Here is a 20545-nt window from a genome sequence, read left to right as displayed (position 1 = left end):
GACGCCGACCCCGGCCAGTCCCACGGCAGAGGAGCCTACCATTTGATGCGCTTCATGTCCATGATTCATTTCTTTTGTTCGCCGGTCTTTTCGGTTTGTTTGATCGCCGACCTGTGGCATGATGATCACCGATTTATGGCATGATGATCGTTGACCCGTGGCATGATGATCGCCAAACCTGTGATGTCTCTTGGCAGCGGGAAAGACAAGTTCAAATTTTTAGACGTCTGGGGACCGAAACCTGCAGGCGCGGCTGGAAACTCGATCGCGCCCAGGATGAAAAAACCGCCGGCGCAAATGTCAAAAGGTATTCGCTAGGTGTGCTGGGGGACAAAAGGCTGGAGATGCTCTTATAACACGCAACAACACATCTATTTGGCGTTCGAGCAAATTTTCAATGCCAAGCTCCTGAATGCCTGCATCCAAACGGAGCATAAGGGAATCCTTGTGTACATGGTTCAACGGATTGAATTTTTTTTCGGGGGAAAGGATGTTTTATTCCACAACGAGAGGGCTACAATCATAAGACACCAATTCCTCACACCATGGAGGAATCGAGTTCAACCATACCGCAGTACAAGTTTCAGTGCAGCTATAGTGTGCCAATTGATGTGCTACCCTATTTTGATATCTGCTAACTTTTAGAGGAACAAACTTCCTGACTACCAAGTGAGCTTTAATCTCAGCAGCTAGATAACCATAGACCGACCTGGAAAAATTATCGCTCGAGAGAATGGCCAGAGCCTTTGAAGAGTCTGATTGAACAATCACTGGGCAGTCCGAATGCTGAATGGCCAGTGCCTTACCCTGCATAATCAACGGACCGATTTGAAGTGTATGAATTGTCTTGCTACAGTTGCACATGTCTGTGTACATGTCTCACATCATGGACCAAACAAGCAAGCCCAATGACCGGCAGCCAACGTAGCATCGCACATGAATGTATCGGGAGACGCGCCGCCCAACCCGTACTTACTTCCTCCGTTTTTATTTACTCTGTATATTAGATTTGACTGAAGTCAAACTTTGTAAAATTTGATCAAGTTTGTAGAAAACAATATAGACATTTATCATAATAAATTTATACGATGTGAAAGTACATTCAACAATAAATTTAATGTTGTTGATTTGTTATTGTGTATCTTAATATTTTTATTTATAAACTTGGTCAAAGTTTGTAAAGCTTGACTTTAACCAAAACTAATATGCAAACTAAATAAAAACAGAGGGAGTACAAGAAAACCGGAGCTAGTATCAAAGCCATTATCACTACGAAGACAATGATGAAAACATATTGTGAAATGAGCTGATGGTTTAGTTTGTCGAATATATTTTTGTCACAGAAAAAGATTTAAATTTGCTAACATCATCATTGTAAATTCAGTGCTTTTTCTATGCATACAATCTTGTGCATTCATCGCATGAAGAAAAAATAACACCACTGATAAGATGGCCGAGACTGCCAGAAGTCACATGAGCCTACGTGAGCTCCATATTTACAAAAAATACTAGTAGTATAAAAAAAATACATGATGCCACACCAGACTTGTAACGCGATATTCTGTTATTTTTCAGTTTTGTCACGTGGGTCTTTCCATGAAAAAAAAGGCGCAGCAGCGCGACCATGCTCGATCGGATTGGCACCGGCCGCACAGCCAGATAGATCGCCGCATGCGCGCACGCCGTGCGCGCCGGGGATGCAGCAGCTACAGCGATCGCCTCAGCTTGCTCCGACGTACGCGGCGGCGCGGCGCCCTCCGCGCGTCCGTCCCCTGGTCTTCCTCCCCGGCTTTCTATTTCTGACGCACCACCGCCTCCACATCTCCCTCCTTAATTTCCTCCCTGCCGCAACAAATTAGCACCCCTCCACTGCTCATACATCGTCGCATCACCCCATCCATTCGACCCAGAACAGCAAAACACTGCCCGGAGCGCGACGGTGAGAGGGAGAGGGGTAAAATGGCGAGGATCCTGCTGCATGGGACGCTGCACGTCACCGTGTTCGAGGGCGAGGGGATCACCAACAACAGCAGGCCCAGCAGCCAAGCGCCGCAGTTCCTCCGCAAGGTCTCGCTCTCTCTCTCTCTCTCTCAAACTCTGAAGTCATTAAGTCATCAACGTCGATGCAAACGATCCACTAGCAACGATCAAAACTTTTAGTGTAGTATTTTACTCCACCAAGTCTTGGCCGGACCTAACCAATCCCTTATATCTAACGGAGTAAAAGAACATATTTGCATTTCATTTTCGGTCGTTGAAACATTTTATTTTTTTTGCTTCCTTATTTCATTCAACATTATTTTGATGCATTAGAGTACATAATTCATCAATTCTTCGCTAAAAGAGAAGACCAAAGAAAACAAGAACCACAATTACACACTTTAAAAGATATCCAACTTCCATAACTCTCTATTTGGATTAATATATTCTCTATCTCTTCTCGGTTGCTTCTCTTTATTGGCTTCTCGAGCTTGCACACTTCTTTCTTCTTCGATTTCGAAGAATTCGACGTTGCTTCGCATCTAGTCTCATCTCTAGCCTCTATTCTAGCAACGGGTGCACGAGCATCTGTCAAATTTCGTGATATCAATAGATCGATGTAATCCTCTTCCCAGTACCAAAACTTGCATCCATCCTACACGTAAATTTGAGCAAACGATGAGCTACCAAAATTGCACTGAACCCGGTGAACAACTGAATCAAAAGAAGCACATTCTCCATTTTGCACTTGAATAACACCTATCCGGGATGTTCCGGCGTGGTAGAAATTCGGCGCACCACCTGTCGCGGGAAGTCATCGCACTTTATGATCGGCAATGGTGAGCCCACGAGCCGCTAGACCAACGCCGAGTCTGAGCGACGGCCGCGTGTGTCTTTGTCGGCGAACCACGGACGAGAGAGATCCGAGCGGCTAGAGGCGGAGCCAATACTTGCATGCGGCGCGAAGGCATTGCCGAGGCTGTGTGGTCCGGTACCTGGCCAATCCATGGCAAGGCGCAATCAGTGACGGCCGAAAGCGCCGAATCCGGCGGCGGCAGCGGCATCCGCAGATCTACCGGTTGTGCATCGGCGACGGGACAAGGGAGGCACATATCCGTGTGGTCAAGGACCGAGGCGGAGCCTACGGAGCGTCCGCGTTGGCGGGACGGGGGGGGGGGGAGGGGCAGCGCCGGTGTAGATGCGGCGTGGGAGTGGGGCAGGGGAGGCAGAGGAGGAGAGAAGATTTTGTACTCGGACGCCGAACGATGAAGTAAATATAGGGAGGCGGGGCGCGGCTGAGGATAATTTATCCTCCACTAGCGCCGATTGGGGATCGGCTACATGCCGGTTAGAGGAGTAATTACTCTGCTAATCGGTTATAGGGGATCGGTTAAAAATGCCCTTAATGAAATCACCCGGAGCTTTGGTCCATCGGCGCTAGTGTTGAAGATTGATTGGCTAATTTCTTGCCCTTCGGGCGTCAGCCCCCTTAAGATCTTGGATCCCTTGCTTTGCTTCAGGCTTGAAAGGTTTTTTGTTTTTGAACACGGTCCCTTAGGACTGAATTCATTTCAAAACTTAGGAGAGAATTGCTCGATTAATTAATATAAATCCGAACGAAAACCGTTACAACACGCCCAAAAGAAACTAAACCCACCAACCTGGCTACCCGCAGGACCCCCGCACACCGTCGAGGTCGCCTATGAGTCATCGTCATCACTTCTGCTCGAGGAACCCACTCCGACTTCACAGTGGACTACCAGTCAAGACCTCTACGAGCAAATGGCACATGGACCCAAGTCGGCCTATGCCAAGCAGTCAGTCAAACACGTTGAGGACTAGGCAGCCTTGACTTCGGGCATAGACTCGCAGAAGAAAGAAGTACGCCTTGCACCAATGTAGTCAAGCTGGCTTGGCAGGTTTAAAATAAAAAAAAACTTGTGGATCTTATAGTATGTCTTGATTATATTCTTGAAGATAAAAAATAAAGGTTAACATTTTTTGACAGACTGCGCCCAACACTTTTTTAGTCTAATGCAGAGAGAGTAATCCCCTAGATGTTGCCCATACTGGCCTTGTCTTCTTTCCTACGCTTTAGTCCGGTTGGGCTTTCTGTATAGTTTCACACCTTACTGAAAGGAGGACAAAGATTTTGCCTTTTTTTCAGAAAAAAAAAACTTTGTGTAGTCCCTTCAAGACACTTTTATTCTAATAATTCCTTTATTGTTGACTTGCAACGACGTGGAGAATCCACAGAGTCACGGACTATGCCCATACTATTTGCCCTCAATCCATTGTTGCCTCGAAATCCTAGTTATTCGCTTTCAGGGAAAATTCAAAAACAAAGTTGTCTTTGTTTTTAAGTTACCTCTTTCCACATTTACATGAAGGTTGCAAACTACTCCCTCCGTCCCATAATATACGACGTTTTTTTGACACTAGTGTATTGTCAAAAAACGTCTTACATTATGAAACGGAGGGAGTAGATGGAAGGAGGAAGGGAGATTAACATGAACATTAACGTCTGGTCCATGCACGGGTTGAGCCCTCATCCGAGTTGCCCCATGTGACTGGCCTAAATCGATTCCGCATGAGCAGTCTGGACTCATGGTGGCATGTGACAAGCGTCCCTAACCACGGCTCGGCTGCATGTGCTGTGCGAACATGGTTCTAGTCTGTGGCTAGGTCCACTTCAGGACTATGCGTGTGTGACTGTGCAATGACGGATCAACAGGTGCACCAGCATAGGGCGACGTCGGCTAGGTGGTGCTTTTGGAGTGCAAGGTCTTTAATTTCAGGGTGAAAACTCTATGTCCGATATTCATTATTTGAACCTAGCAATGCTGTATGATGTTTTCTTCTTAAAGGCATTACATGGAGTTTGAAGAGATTTCTCTTTAGTGTGAAAACTCATGATCTGGATTGAATGGTTGAGTCCAGTGATGGTGTCACTCATGCATCGTCCTTGTACATCCTTGTTCGTCATGTTTGTTCCATTCATCACTCTTTTTTCTCTTTTTTTCTTTTATAATACTTTTATGTGTGCGTCCTTGATTCCTTGAGTGGCCTTTGAGTTCGTGTTAGTGTTGGTGCGGGATGTAAAGGGTCTAGGGTGTAAGGGAAAGTGATATAGGAGCTGGCCAACGAGACCCCTAAAACGGACACGGTATCTGTCCGCGGAAAGTGATATAAGAGCCGGTCATCCAACCGTGTCCGTAAACATTTCAAACAGGATTTTAACAAACCGGACAATTCTCATGCAAACCGGATGATTTTCAATTAAACCGAAGCAAGATCATTACACTTTTCATATATTTCAACTAAACAAAAAGCGAGTGAGACTTCTTTAACCTAGTCTAAAGGATCGCCCGTCATGGTGGCGTCCGTGTCCTGCGTCCCGCCTTCCCTATGTCCAACATGCTCACCTGTTATGAGACCAAGGAAGTGAAGTTGCGGGAGGGGAATAATAAGACATGGGGTGTGGCCCTCCTAGGACCCAAGCCATGGAGGTACCATTCCTTACCGCAGTCTGTCGTGTCGACCACGCTAGACGTGGACCGTGGACGAGCCGGTCTCGTGGTCGTTGCGGCGGGGCGCAAAGTGCGGTGGCGGCACGAACGATGCGGAGCTAGTGACGTTCGCGGTCGCCGGTGCCTCCTTATCGTCCGACTCCGCGTCGAGCTCCAGCCAGGCCAAGCGGTGGGTTGTGTCAATGCAGGTGCCGCGGCTATTTAATGCCAGTAGACGGACAGATGGGCAGCCGTTTTGTATGCGGTACACAACCATCTAGTCACGCGCCTCCGACATTGAAACAGGCGTGGAGGCTGGCGACGCTCTCGGCCGGCACGCCGCTTCAGTGCCTCAGTTGGAGATCGCATCCGCTTTGGACTGACATGAATTAAGCGTTAGCACTCTAGAGTGGCATGAATGCGCGACACTGTTCACATGGCAAAGGATGCAATCGCGGGATAGTTTTTTTGGATGGGGCCAGGGTGGTAGACGTGTACGTGGCAGCAGTCCGGATGCCCGCAAAGCTCCCGGGTTTGCGGAAAAATGGACGTTTGGACCAGTTCGTGAGTTTGGCGCTGGTAGGATCGTCGTGCACATTCAGCGAATGTTTCGATGATTTTTCAATGCTGGTACCCTGCTCTGATCGAGTGCTCACGTACGAGTTCTTTGCAACATCGTACTGAGATCTCTCTTTTGATTTAAAAAATGGTGAGCAACAGCTGGTGGAGGGGATCGAGGACACGGTGGGCGTCGGCAAAGGCGCGAGCAAGCTCTACGCCACCATCGGCCTTGGCAAGGCCCGCATCGGCCGCACCCGCACGCTCACCGACGAGTCGTCGACCCCGCGCTGGTTCGAGTCCTTCCACATCTACTGCGCGCACCTCGCCTCCGACGTGCTCTTCACCATCAAGGGCAGCAGCACCATCGGCGCCTCCGTCGTGGGCACGGGCTACCTCCCCGTCCGCGACATCTACGGCGGCGACGAGGTAGAGCGCTGGCTCCCGCTCTGCGACGACAGCCGCAACCCCGTCGAAGGCGGCGGCAAGATCCACGTCAAGCTCCAGTACTTCGACATCTCCAAAGACCGGGCCTGGGGCCACGGCATCCGCTCCGGGAAGAACCCCGGCGTGCCCTACACCTTCTTCTCCCAGCGGCAGGGGTGCAAGGTGACGCTATACCAGGACGCCCACATCCCCGACGGCTTCATCCCCAGGATCCCGCTCGACGACGGCCGCTGCTACGAACCGCACCGCTGCTGGGAGGACATCTTCGCCGCCATCAGCAATGCCAAGCACCTCATCTACATCACGGGGTGGTCCGTGTACACGGAGATCGCGCTGCTCAGGGACGCGAACCGGCCCAAGCCGGCCGGCGGCGGCGTCACGCTCGGGGAGCTGCTCAAGAAGAAGGCCGGCGAGGGCGTCAGGGTCCTCATGCTGGTCTGGGACGACCGGACCTCGGTTGGGGTGCTCAAGAAGGACGGCCTCATGGCGACGCACGACGAGGAGACGATGAACTACTTCCAGGACACCGACGTGCACTGCGTGCTCTGCCCCCGGGACCCCGACGACTCCGGCAGCTTCGTCCAGGACCTGCAGATCTCCACCATGTTCACGCACCACCAGAAGACCGTCATCGTGGACCACGACATGCCCCAGAGCGGCGGCGGCCGGCGCCGGCGGATCCTCAGCTTCGTGGGCGGGCTTGACCTCTGCGACGGCCGCTACGACACGCCGTTCCACCCGCTGTTCGGGACGCTGGACGGCCCCCACCACGACGACTTCCACCAGCCCAACTTCGCGACGGCGGCGATCGCCAAGGGCGGGCCGAGGGAGCCGTGGCACGACATCCACTGCCGCCTCGAGGGCCCCGTGGCCTGGGACGTGCTCTACAACTTCGAGCAGCGGTGGCGCAAGCAGGGCGGCAAGGACCTGCTCGTCCAGCTCAGGGACCTCGCCGACGACATCATCCCGCCGTCGCCGGTGATGCACGCCGAGGACAGGGAGGCGTGGAACGTGCAGCTGTTCCGGTCCATCGATGGCGGCGCCGCCTTCGGGTTCCCGGACAACCCCGAGGACGCGGCGAAGGCGGGGCTGGTGAGCGGCAAGGACCAGATCATCGACCGGAGCATCCAGGACGCGTACATCTGCGCCATCCGGAGGGCCAAGAGCTTCATCTACATCGAGAACCAGTACTTCCTGGGGAGCTCCTACTGCTGGAAGCCCGACGGCATCAACCCCGACGACGTCGGCGCGCTGCACCTCCTCCCCAAGGAGCTGTCCATGAAGGTGGTGAGCAAGATCGAGGCCGGGGAGCGGTTCACCGTGTACGTGGTGGTGCCCATGTGGCCGGAGGGCATCCCGGCGAGCGGGTCCGTGCAGGCGATCCTGGACTGGCAGAGGAGGACCATGGAGATGATGTACACGGACATCGCGCAGGCCATCGAGGCCAAGGGGATCGACGCCAAACCCAAGGACTACCTCACCTTCTTCTGCCTCGGCAACCGGGAGGCCAAGAAGTCCGGTGAGTACCAGCCGCCGGAGCAGGCCGAGCCCGACAGCGACTACCTCAAGGCGCAGCAGAACCGCCGGTTCATGATCTACGTCCACACCAAGATGATGATCGGTACGTACCGGTACGGCGCATTCAGTTCGTTCTGCATGTTGGTAGATTTTGATTGTTCTTGGTCGTTTGTGTGTTTGCTTGTCAGTGGACGACGAGTACATCATCGTGGGGTCGGCGAACATCAACCAGAGGTCCATGGACGGGGCGCGCGACTCGGAGATCGCCATGGGCGGGTACCAGCCGGGCCACCTGGCGACGAGCCGGCCGGCGAGGGGGCAGGTGCACGGGTTCAGGATGGCGCTCTGGTACGAGCACCTCGGCATGGTCGACGAGGCGTTCCAGCGGCCGGAGAGCCTCGAGTGCGTGCACAAGGTGAACGCCATGGCCGAAAGGTACTGGGACCTCTACGCCGGCGATGGCCCAGAGCGCGACCTCCCCGGCCACCTCCTCACCTACCCCGTCAGCGTCACCGGCGACGGCGCGGTGACTCAGCTGCCCGGGATGGAGTTCTTCCCGGACACCTCGGCGCGGATCCTCGGCGCCAAGTCCGACTACCTCCCGCCCATCCTTACCACATAGAAGCACCTCTATCTGCACCACGTTGCACTGATCAAATTCTTTCTTCTGTTTAGTTTTTCCTCTGAAGATTTGGTGTTTCTTCTGAAAACTCAGAATAAGAACAGCCCAAGATTGTGGTTTTCCTCTTTTTTTTAGCGAATATAAGAAACGCACTAGTTGCATGGTGCATGGTGATGGGTTTATCGTGATTGTAGGTTAATTTGTTAGTGCTAAATATTGAGGAGATTAACTTGGTTTAATTCGTGCATTAGTGTCTCCCTGTTTTCTTGCACTGTTCAGTGTTTGTGCCACAGCTTGTCAGATAACTATCCATTTCCACGCCTATATGAGATCATGGGAATTACTGGCTAGCAATACTCTACTCTGCTACAGCTACTTTGTTTTCTGCTACTGTACATTTTACTGTCATGTCTTCAAACATATGGACTCCCAAATTTCCCGAATCAGAAGAAAGATACATTTTCCCCAATAGTTCAACACTTCTTTACAAACTATGAAAATATGAAAATTCTGTCTCCACTGGTGAAGCTACAGTGTTTGTGATGTTAACTGACATCGCAGACTTCGGAAAATACTCACAAAAATTACACAAGTACTACGAGTTTAGGTGGATTGGTATCGCAGGTTTTTATGTCTAGCACTGCCACTAACTGTTTCTATCTCCAGAGCTACATGTGGTGTAAGGTAAATTTAATTGAATGGTTGGAGTATGAGCTAATCTACTGAAAGTTCTTTCTCGCCTCACCTGGAACATGAAGTTGTGGGAACAGATCCACTCTGAATTCACATATATTTCCTGTGATCTTTAAAATTTCTCTTATTTTTTATGGTGAATGTTTACTCAACTCCTCATCCACAGGTTAGTATGGCTATGGGTTGTCACCTGTCAATACCATCTGTTTCACTTTCACCCGGTCTATCCAGAATGTTCTATTCTTTTAAGCAAGCAGAAATAATTTTTTTTTGTTTCTATTTGGTGAGGAAATCACCTTGAACAAATTATTTTTGCTGTGAACAAAATTCCCTCATAAGTGAAAAGGAAATCTCGAGCAAAATTGAAGTTTTCCACAAGACACACGGTTTTTTAATGTATATTTGCCTAAAGGAAACCACATATGCACGTGCACATGATTAATCGTCCATTGATACTGATCTTTAGAGAAAAATTAGAAGTTCAGAAACTAGATATTTTTTTTTCAAATGGTAAAACTACCCCTTGTTGAGATTTAACATTTATTTTTTCACTATGGAAGTTAGAATCTTGAACGTTATAGCACTGCGGTGCTTAAACAATATTTAGCAGAAGTCATGAAATGAATAAAAAAATGTGCTAGAAGCTGACCAATAATGCATCTGGATGCACTTGACTTGAAAACAACAGCGACGTTGCATGCAGAGTGCACCAGAGGTATAAGTTTCATCAACATGTCAAGAGAATCACTGCAAAAAGGCTAATATTCTGTATCAGAACTTTCAGGAGTACATGCCAAAATTCTTATTCCCTTGAAAAGAGTTTTGACAGTGCTATTTCTTTGTCGGTCCACCACAACCTTCATAAAAATCTTCTATACATGGTACAAACAGCCAAATAAGAAGATGAGAGAACATGGTGGAGACAAACTGGGGGAAAGCCAAGTGTATGCTACCAGTGAAAGCAGTACATTCCCCTGATCCTGATCCTTCTGAAGCTAATTGTTGCTATATAAGCGGTCTTTATGCAGCCTTTGCCTTTGGTTTTGCCTTCTTGAATCTAGAGTACAGGAAAACACCAAGCAGAGCCAGACCAGTTCCTGCAGGCAAGGTAAGATTATATTTCAGAGAAACAAATCGGAAAGTGAATTGTTAGAACTTGCTGGTAAAATAGGATTGGTTAGTCATGAAGTTACCAAGGGCATTGATAGGTGAAATCGGAGTTCTGAAGAAGATAACGGATGACACGATGACAACAACTCGTTTGACAGAGTTTGCAACAGAATGGGTCACAGGTGATATTCTGGCCAATAAACTATATGAAACCTGCCTCGGAAACAAATAGAAACTTTGTTACAGGCAATTAAGGACAAAACTGAATAGAACTTATAGTAAATATCAAAGAGAAAAGAAAAACAGATAAGTGGTAGAAGTTGAATTTCAGGTCATGAAACTTATTATGCAGGACCACTCATCTAACATCGCTGAAGGTAAAATAACATGTACACTGAAAGTGGTTGACCATAGTAATATAATATAAAATGGGCAAAGTCCAGCCCCTAAAGCTACTAAGTGATAATTCTTGGAACCTTTGTAGAACCTCCAAAAAAATTTAAATATATTTCTGAAGGGAACTGATTCTTAGTGAAGATTAGCACACCTGTTGATAAAAATGGAAACAAGTGCCAGCAATGACTGCTTTCACGCATAGTTCTTGAAGATTTACGCCCTACATAAAAGGTACAATGTTCGAAAAAGTTATGATTAGCCAAAAAAAGGGAGGCAAACCAATCCATTTCTACTTTTGCGAACTGGCAAAACTCACAGTGCTCTGTAGGTATGATGGGCTAAACTTGTTGCCCTCTAAATATAGCATTAATGGGACCGACAACAAAAATGACATGACAGTCATAATTGAGAAGAGATTTATATCGTCCAACGTTTCCTGTAAGAAAAGAAATGCGTAAGGGGAAAGTGGTTCAGGATAGTTATCAGGTTTGTACGGTGTGAATGCCCAATGGAACAAAATAAAGTAGTAAATCACCTCTTTGTCAGCAAGAAGTTTCTTGCTGAAAACATTTCGCGACTGATTTGTAACATTAGAAGCCATGGCACTCCAAAATCCAATCCTGTTTTCCCAAAGTACATATGCAGTCAGTAACTCAGTATACATGATGGCAGATGGTTCTCAATAAGACCACAGGAAATAAACCAGTTGGGGGAGCCTGAAGTACAACCAATGTTTTGGATTGCAAAATAAAATAAAAAATATTTTGCTGCATTATTTTAGCTAAAATAACTGGGAAAACAATATTATTATTATTTGCATTTTCGGTAATGTATACAGTTGTAACCTAACTAGAGTCTATTCATAATTGACACCTCACTTCCCATTTTAGTAAGTTTTGAGTGATACAAGCATATAAGGCTAACTGGATTGCCAACAGTGTGAACTACTGGTTTCTTTCTTTCCAGAGTGGTAGTGATAAGCTTGACTGAACTAATGGATAGTGTGATACATTCCATATTTATATAGCTTAGAGCATCTATAGTTGGGCTCCTCAAACGCACCCTATACGCCCGGGTGGACGGCCCGGTCAGTGACTGGTCAAAAACATGGCCCGGTCGGGCTCCTCAAACTGGCCCTATACGTCCGGGCTGACCGGCATCCCTCATATCCAGCCCAAATCTGGTGTATATGAGGAGGCCCAGACGCGCCTGGGCGCATCCGCCACGTTGGATTGATGCCCGAGGGGTCAGATCTGGCTATTTAAGCCGGACGGTGACCCCCAACCCTAGCTGCACTCACATATCCCTTCCCTCGTGCCGCCACTCCCCATTCACTCGCAGCTCGGAGCTCGCCGTCCGCCTGTAGCCATGGCTCGGCAGCGGATCACCACTTATGCAATGCTCGCTCCGGAGCGTCGGTTAGAGCTCCTTGAGGAGATCCAGGCCCGGCACGAAGCTCGGATTGCAGCCGGCCTGCCTCCAGAGCCGGAGCAACAGGAGGAGGATGCAGAGCAGCAGGTGCTGGACACGGCCTGGAGGATGCGGAGCCAGAGGAGGAAGGCGAGGCAGATCCGGCGTCCGGCTGCCGGATTCAGCATGGCCGACGCGCCGGGCGAGTTTGAGGTCGCCCAAGCGGAGGAGGCGGCGGAGCAGCAGGCCATCCTCGGCTCCATCCGCTCAAAGGCGGAGGTGGAGGCAAACCTCCGCGAGGCACAGGCGGCGGAGGTGGAGTCCGACAGGGAGCCGAAGCAGCGGGAGGCGGCCATCCACCAGGAGGCAGGTACGTCAGGCACTACCGGCACGGAGGTCATCTACATCTCTCACGAAGAGTAGAAGTAGGCTAGGTTTATCGATGTGGTACTTCGTAGCTTTTGTGTTGCATGTGTAGTATGGATTTGAGGTATGATATTTGAGGTACTCAGTTGCACCGGACGCAAAATGAGGGGTGACCAGGCCCTCTCCGCGGACACGCCTGGACGCGTCTGCGGACCTATGAGGGGCTGGATTTGCTATATCCGGATGTAGATGGTCTTACAATATCTGAAGAGGGTAATCAAAAAGTCAATGTTTCCCCAATCCTTTGACATTTGGAATATTAACTAATGGCAACATTACAACTAACCAGTTGAAAGAAACTTCAGTCATGGATGCCAACACAACTCCACCGACAACCGGCACGAGAGAACCTACTACCAGTAAAGAAGGTGTCTGCAAGAACAGCACAATTAAGAACAACATATTCATCTCTTTCTGCACATTTCATTTGTCAGGACGGAGCACTTAAGATGAAATAAAATACCTGCCCGAGGAGCAAGACTGAGAACAGAACAGAGAAGAAGGGCTCCATGGCCTTGATGGTGTGCGTGAAGGAGACAGCCACCTTGCCCAAACTCATGTTGGTGAAGACGTTGCCCATCATGTGTATTAAGGCCAAAGGAAGGATCTTTGCGTACTGCATCGATAATTAAAAGATTAATCCGTTCATCTCAAAACTGAATTACTATATGATTTCACATGAATCATGAACGGTGTTACCGAAAAGGAAACAATTCAAACTTTAGACGATCAGGGTAATAATGATAAAAGATCAGTGTTTATCCATCTTGTTACCTGTTGAAGGGAGAGCCTTGGCTTGGGGTGCAGATTAAACAGCCACATGAGAGTGATGAAGAAGGAGCCGGATGCGAACTGGAAGGTGGTGATGGTGTACGGGAAGGGCACTGCTTTCAGAACCTGTGTAGTAGCATCATCAATCATCAGCAGTCACATGCAAAGGAAGATTGGATTAGGAGGATCAAGAAACGATCTGTATGTGTATAATAACCCTATACAGGAAGAAAGGGGAAATAAATGTCGATTAGGACTGACCAGCTTGTTGTAGATGTTGAAGTAGATGTTGAGGAGGTACCAGACGAGGATCATGGCGCCGAGCTGCAGCGTCCGCGGAATGCCGGCGGCCTCCGGCTTCGCGTCTCCCTCCGCCGACGGCGAAGCCGCGGCGGCGGCCGCCGTCGCCCTTCTCGCCGAAGCGCCGTTCTTGCCGCCGGGCGGGAGCAGGGGGCAGGGGAGCGGCAGGCGGCCCCCGCGAATGCCGAGCGGCAGGACGGGCGCGCCGGCGCCCGCGACGGGGCAGCGGGAAGAGGACGAGGAGGAGAAGGCGACATGCCGCGCGGGCAGGGAAGGGGAGGGGCAACGGCGCACCGCCGCCCAGCCTCTTGAAGAGGAGTGGGACGAGGAGGACGCCGCCATGCTCTGCATCTCGCGGCCCCGGCTCCTCCGTCCGGTTCTTGGATTCTCGCACGGGCGGCGCGCTAACGGAGCGCGGCTAGGAAATCTACTCGCGCGGCGGATCTCCTCTCTCTCACTGTGCTGTCGTTGGAAATGCGGAGGGAAGGTGGTAGAGGCAGGCGCCGCCGCTGCCCGCCAAGCCGGCGCTATTTATGGAGTGGGGAGGAGGAGCTCGCAATCGCGCGGCTGGTGTGCTCCTCTCGCTGCGCGGCTGCGCGACGACAGAAACGGAAGGTAATCAAAGCAGACGCTGGTGGAAGGAGCGGGGTAAAGACGAGGAGGGCCGCCATCTCCCTCTCGTCGAGCGGCGGCGCTTTCTTGTGCGGGTGCGGAAAGGAGCAGAATTAAACGGTACACTCGCTTTTTCTGGCCATCGTCGCTCGGGTTTTCTCCGACGACGACAGCCCTTTCTTGAAACTTTCTACTGCTCCTTTTTCCAGAAAACTGAAATTCCACCATGGAAATCCAAATCTGGCCGTTCGTGATCGCACGTCGGAGGGCATGTCAACCTGGTTTTAACGGGAAGTATCATATATTAGCATCACGCATATGATATTAGTGTATGATACTATCTATCTAATGCATAATATTATGATTAGTACTCCCTCTGTAAACTAATATAAGAGCGTTTAGATCACTATTTTAGTATTCTAAACGCTCTTATATTAGTTTACGGAGGGAGTATCATATACTCCCTCCCTTCCTAAATATGTTTTTTCAGAGATTTCGAATAGACACCACATACGGACGTATATAGACATATTTTAGAGTATAGATTCGCTCATTTTGCTCTGTATGTAGTCACTTGTTGAAATCTCTAGAAGACAAATATTTAGGAACAGAGGGAGTAGTACTTTATTTATTGTCATGTATTACACATAATACCATAACATTTATTATGATACGGTATCATGGTATGATACTCAATCCTCTCTTTCTTCATTTAATTCTATGTCACGTCATCAAAATTGCCTAGTTGGCATGCATGATACTAACTGTGATACTTCCATTACGACCAGCCTCAGGCGTCCTCTTCCGCATGTTTTCGTCCACTCCGTAGTCACGTGGAGTGTTTTTTTAAGCCGCGTGTATCATTAATCAACTAGGAGTATCACAATAACACATGCCTGAAAACCATGAAGAGAGGATCCTAAGACAGTCTGAAAACAGTTACTCCCTCCGTCCCAAAATAAGTGTCTCAGTTTTAGTACAACTTTATACTCCCTCCGTCCGGAAATACTTGTCATCAAAATGAATAAAAAGGGATGTATCTAGACGTATTTTAGTTCTAGATGCATCTCTTTTTATCCATTTTGATGACAAGTATTTTCGGACGGAGAGAGTACTAGAGTTAGTACAAAGTTGAGACACTTATTTTGGGAGGGAGGGAGTATTATATTATGAGACAGAGAGAATAAAAAAATTCAAGAAAATCCATAGAGATCCCTGCACACATCGAAACTAACGGTTGTTGCCAATATCCAACGCCGCTGAGGCGCTTGACGGAGAAGAAGCACAACCTCCACCATTGCACAATCTAGGGGAACACCATGGCTATAAAGGCTTTCTGAGTGGATGAACATGCCTGATGCAAGCAGCAAGGCACTTGTCACTGTGACACGGTGGCGGAGCTATGTTGAGGCCAGGGGGCCGCCGCCCCAGCCTTGGATTGTTTTCTGAAGAAAAAAATTAGGAGGGCTTACACTAGATTTTTTTTAGCATCCCTCAAAGACTGATAATTTGTATCCCCCAAGTGATTTTCGTCTAGCTTCGCCACTGTTGTGGCATGTTGACCGGGCAAGCGTTAGAGAGAGAAAGCAAACCTAATCTCACCACCTCGACCGAAGGTGAGAAGGCGAGGCCATCGGCTCTCGATGTCACCATGAAGAGCGTCGTCGTGGTGAGGAGGAAGCCAAAGCAACTTTATTAAGTGCGATGTTGTCCTCATCCTTCCAACGCCACCGTACGAAAGACTAACTCTAGATGAAAAAGCACAGGAAAGAAACGGGAACCCCTCCCCATCCACCCGCCACCGGAGCAGCGAGTAGAGAAGGAGGAACCGGCCTCGCTGGCTTTCAGCAATAGGAGAAACCGTCTGCCCATGATCGCCTTTTTCCTAAAGTAGACAAGGCACGGGCAACTGACGTGATCATGTGGAGTGTTGCGCAATCTCAGGTCTACTAATCAATGTTTCTGATCCACATGTGTTAATGTGTTAGTTATGTTAGGATTAGAATTAACCTGTATGGTTTTATTAACTAACACCTGTTAGTTAATAGACATCATTAGGATAATGTGTGTGTCCAACACTAACCGTCGTCTCGTACGGACGTGTCCTTCTCCTCTCTCACAAAATCGGTAACTGACATCCCTGCAAGACATCTCTTCACCATGTCTACATGCATTCTGTTGGAAATATGCCCTAAGGCAATTAAAGTGGTTATTATTATATTTTCTTAATCATGATAAAGGTTTATTATTCATGCTATAATTGTATTGATCGGAAACTTGAATACATGTATGAATAGATAAACAAATACCAAGTCCCTAGTAAGCCTCTACTAGACTAGCTCGTTGATCAAAAGATGGTAAAGGTTTCCTGGCCATAGACATGAGTTGTCATTTGATAATAGGATCACGTCATTAGAAAAATGATGTGATGGACAAGACCCATCCGTTAGCATAGCATATGATCGTTCAGTTTATTGCTACTGCTTTCTTAATGTCAAATACATGTTCCTTCGACCATGAGATCATGCAACTCCCGGACTCCGAAGGAATGCCTTGTGTGTATCAAACGTCACTTCATAACTGGGTGATCATAAAGGTGCTCTACAGGTATCTTCGAAGGTGTCTATTGAGTTGGCATGGATTGAGATTGTGATTTGTCATTCCATATGACGGAAAGGTATCTCTGGGCCCTCTCGGTAATACAGCATCACAAGAAGCTTGCAAGCAAAGTGACTAAGGAGTTAGTTACAAGATGATGTATTATGGAACGAGTAAAGAGACTTGTCGGTAATGAGATTGAACTAGGTATGGAGACATCGACGATCGAATCTCGGGCAAGTAACATACCGACAGATAAAGGGAACAACATATGTTGTCATAAAGGTTCGACCGATAAAGATCTTCGTAGAATATGTAGGAACCAATATGGGCATCCAGGTCCCGCTATTGGTTATTGACCGGAGAAGCGTCTCGGTCATGTCTACATCATTCTTGAACCCATAGGGTCCGCAAGCTTAACGTTCATTGACGATGTAGTACTATATGAGTTATGTATGTTGGTGACCGAATGTTGTTCGGAGTCCCGAATGAGATCACAGACATGACGAGGAGCTCTGGAATGGTCCGGAGGTAAAGACTGATATATAGGATGATAACATTCGGTCTCCGGAAGGGTTCCGGAATACACGGATAATTATCGGATTGCCGAAAGGGGTTCTGGAAGGCCACAGGGAGTTGTTGGGCCTAACAAGCAAAAAGGAGGGGAGCACACCATCCCACAAGGGGGCTGGCGTGCCACCTCCTGGCGGCCGGCCCTAGGAAGGAAGGAGGAGGGGCCGGCCCCCTCCTGCCTTTCTCCATGCAAGGAAGAAGGAAGGGGAGGTGCCCTAGGGGCCGCCAGTGTAATGCGCCCGATTCAATCGTACACTAATCATGCACGCAAATGTGTACGATCAAGATCAGGGACTCACGGGAAGATATCACAACACAACTCTAAAAGTAAAATAAGTCATACAAGCATCATATTACAAGCCAGGGGCCTCGAGGGTTCGAATACAAGTGCTCGAACATAAACGAGTCAGCGGAAGCAACAATATCTGAGTACATACATAAGTTAAACAAGTTGCCATAAGATGGCTAGCACAAACTGGGATACAGATCGAAAGAGGCGCAGGCCTCCTGCCTGGGATCCTCCTAAACTACTCCTGGTCGTCGTCAGCGGCCTGCACATAGCAGTAGGCACCTCTAGTGTAGTAGGAGTCGTCGTCGACGGTGGCGTCTGGATCCTGGGCTCCAACATCTGGTTGCGGCATCCGTGAAGAAAAGGAAAGAGGGGGAAAAGAGGGAGCAAAGCAACTGTGAGTACTCATCCAAAGTACTCGCAAGCAAGGATATACACTACATATGCATGGGTATATGTGTAAAGAGGCAATATCAATGGACTGAACTACATAATGTCGGAATAAGAGGGGGATAGCTAGTCCTATCGAAGACTACACTTCTGGCAGCCTCTGTCTTGCAGCATGTAGAAGAGAGTAGATTGAAGTCCTCCAAGGAGCATCGCATAGCATAATCCTACCCGGCGATCCTCCCCTCGTCGCCCTGTGGAAAAGCGATCACCGGGTTGTTTGTGGAACTTGTTTGGGTGTGTTTTATTAACTATCCGGTTCTAGTTGTCATAAGGTCAAGGTACAACTCCGGGTCGTCCTTTTACAGAGGGACACGACTATTCGAATAGATAAACTTCCCTGCAGGGGTGCACCACATAACCCAACACGCTCGATCCCCTTTGGCCGCACACACTTTCCTGGGTCATGCCCAGCCTCGGAAGATCAACACGTCACAACCCCACCTAGGCACAATAGAGAGGTCAGCACGCCGATCTAAATCCTATGCGCGCAGGGGTCTGGGCCCATCTCCCATTGCACACCTGCACGTTACGAACACGGCCGGAAGCAGACCTAGCCCCCTTAATACAAGTGCAGGCTTAGGGTCCAATCCGGCACGCGTCGCTCAGTCGCTGACGTCAAGAAGGCTTCGGCTGATACCACGACGTCGAGTGCCCATAACTGTTCTCACGTAGTTGGTTAGTGCGTATAGGCTAGTGGCCAGACTTAGATCAAATACCAAGATCTCATTAAGCGGTTATTATGAAGAAACCGCGAACTCCAACCAGGGCCAGGCCCACCTCTCGCCTAGGTGGTCTCAACCTGCCCTGTCGCTCCGCCACAAAGATCCACATAGAGGGCCGTCAGGACAAATGTCCTTTCAGCCCCCAATCCGTGAATCACTCGCGGGTACTCAACGAGCCGACTCGACTTTAGTCACCATCTATATAGTATGTATATATGTATAGGATATACCCGTGATCACCTCCCGAGTGATCACGGCCCGATAGTATAGCAAGGCAGACTGACAAGAATGTAGGGCCAATGATGATAAACTAGCATCCTATACTAAGCATTTAGGATTGCGGGTAAGGTATCAACGACTGTAGCAACAATGACAGGCTACGCAACAGAATAGGAGTAACCGAACAGTAACATGCTACACTACTCTAATGCAAGCAGTAGAGAGAAGAATAGGCGATATCTGGTGATCAAGGGGGGGCTTGCCTGGTTGCTCTGGCAAGAAGGAGGGGTTGTTAACTCCGTAGTCGAACTGGGCAGCAGCAGCATCGGTCTCGTAGTCTACCGGAGAGAAGAGGGGGAAGAAATAGTAAATACAATGCAAACATAAGCATGACGATGCATGACATGATAATGAGCGGTGTTAGGTGTGCCCTAATGCGGTAGTAGGTGATACTGGCGAAAGGGGGAAACTGAAGGAAATATGCCCTAGAGGCAATAATAAAGTTATTATTTATTTCCTTATATCATGATAAATGTTTATTATTCATGCTAGAATTGTATTAACCGGAAACATAATACATGTGTGAATACATAGACAAACATAGTGTCACTAGTATGCCTCTACTTGACTAGCTCGTTGATCAAAGATGGTTGTGTTTCCTAACCATAGACATGAGTTGTCATTTGATTAACGGGATCACATCATTAGGAGAATGATGTGATTGACTTGACCCATTCCGTTAGCTTATCACTTGATCGTTTAATATGATGCTATTGCTTTCTTCATGACTTATACATGTTCCTACAACAATGAGATTATGCAACTCCAGTTTACCGGAGGAACACTTTGTGTGCTACCAAACGTCACAACGTAACTGGGTGATTATAAAGGAGCTCTACAGGTGTCTTCGAAGGTACATGTTGAGTTGGCGTATTTCGAGATTAGGATTTGTCACTCTGATTATTGTAGAGGTATCTCTGGGCCCTCTCGGTAATGCACATCACTATAAGCCTTGCAAGCAATGTAGCTAATGAGTTAGTTACAGGATGATGCATTACTTAACGAGTAAAGAGACTTGCCGGTAATGAGATTGAACTAGGTATTGAGATACCGACGATCGAATCTCGGGCAAGTAACATACTGATGACAAAGGGAACAACGTATGTTGTTATGCGGTTTGACCGATAAAGATCTTCGTAGAATATGTGGGAGCCAATATGAGCATCCAGGTTCCGCTATTGGTTATTGACCGGAGACGTGTCTCGGTCATGTCTACATAGTTCTCGAACCCGTAGGGTCCGCACGCTTAAAGTTAGATGACGGTTATATTACGAGTTTATGT

The 20545-nt window shown here is 48.5% G+C and overlaps 2 protein-coding genes across 2 annotated transcripts; one reads left to right on the top strand and one right to left on the bottom strand.

Moving 5' to 3' along the window:
- Window positions 1–1823: 1823 nt before the first annotated feature.
- LOC123114460 (phospholipase D alpha 1) lies at window positions 1824–8881 on the top strand. Its single transcript, XM_044535950.1, has 3 exons — window positions 1824–2067; window positions 6210–8115; window positions 8201–8881. The coding sequence occupies exons 1-3, from the start codon at window positions 1960–1962 to the stop codon at window positions 8632–8634; spliced, it is 2448 nt and encodes an 815-aa protein (XP_044391885.1). The 5' UTR covers window positions 1824–1959; the 3' UTR covers window positions 8635–8881.
- Window positions 8882–10045: 1164 nt separating this feature from the next.
- Window positions 10046–14479, bottom strand: LOC123114470 (phosphoenolpyruvate/phosphate translocator 3, chloroplastic). The gene is made up of 9 exons (XM_044535961.1): window positions 13702–14479; window positions 13444–13566; window positions 13133–13285; window positions 12956–13041; window positions 11369–11453; window positions 11150–11269; window positions 10985–11053; window positions 10521–10650; window positions 10046–10424 (listed from the first exon to the last, which is right to left on the bottom strand). Exons 1-9 carry the CDS (start codon window positions 14089–14091, stop codon window positions 10348–10350), a joined length of 1233 nt encoding a protein of 410 aa, XP_044391896.1. The 5' UTR covers window positions 14092–14479; the 3' UTR covers window positions 10046–10347.
- Window positions 14480–20545: the final 6066 nt, after the last annotated feature.

Source organism: Triticum aestivum, chromosome 1B (genome assembly GCF_018294505.1).
Source record: "Triticum aestivum cultivar Chinese Spring chromosome 1B, IWGSC CS RefSeq v2.1, whole genome shotgun sequence".
Taxonomy (NCBI): domain Eukaryota; kingdom Viridiplantae; phylum Streptophyta; class Magnoliopsida; order Poales; family Poaceae; genus Triticum; species Triticum aestivum.
This window is presented reverse-complemented; position numbering and strand designations above follow the sequence as displayed.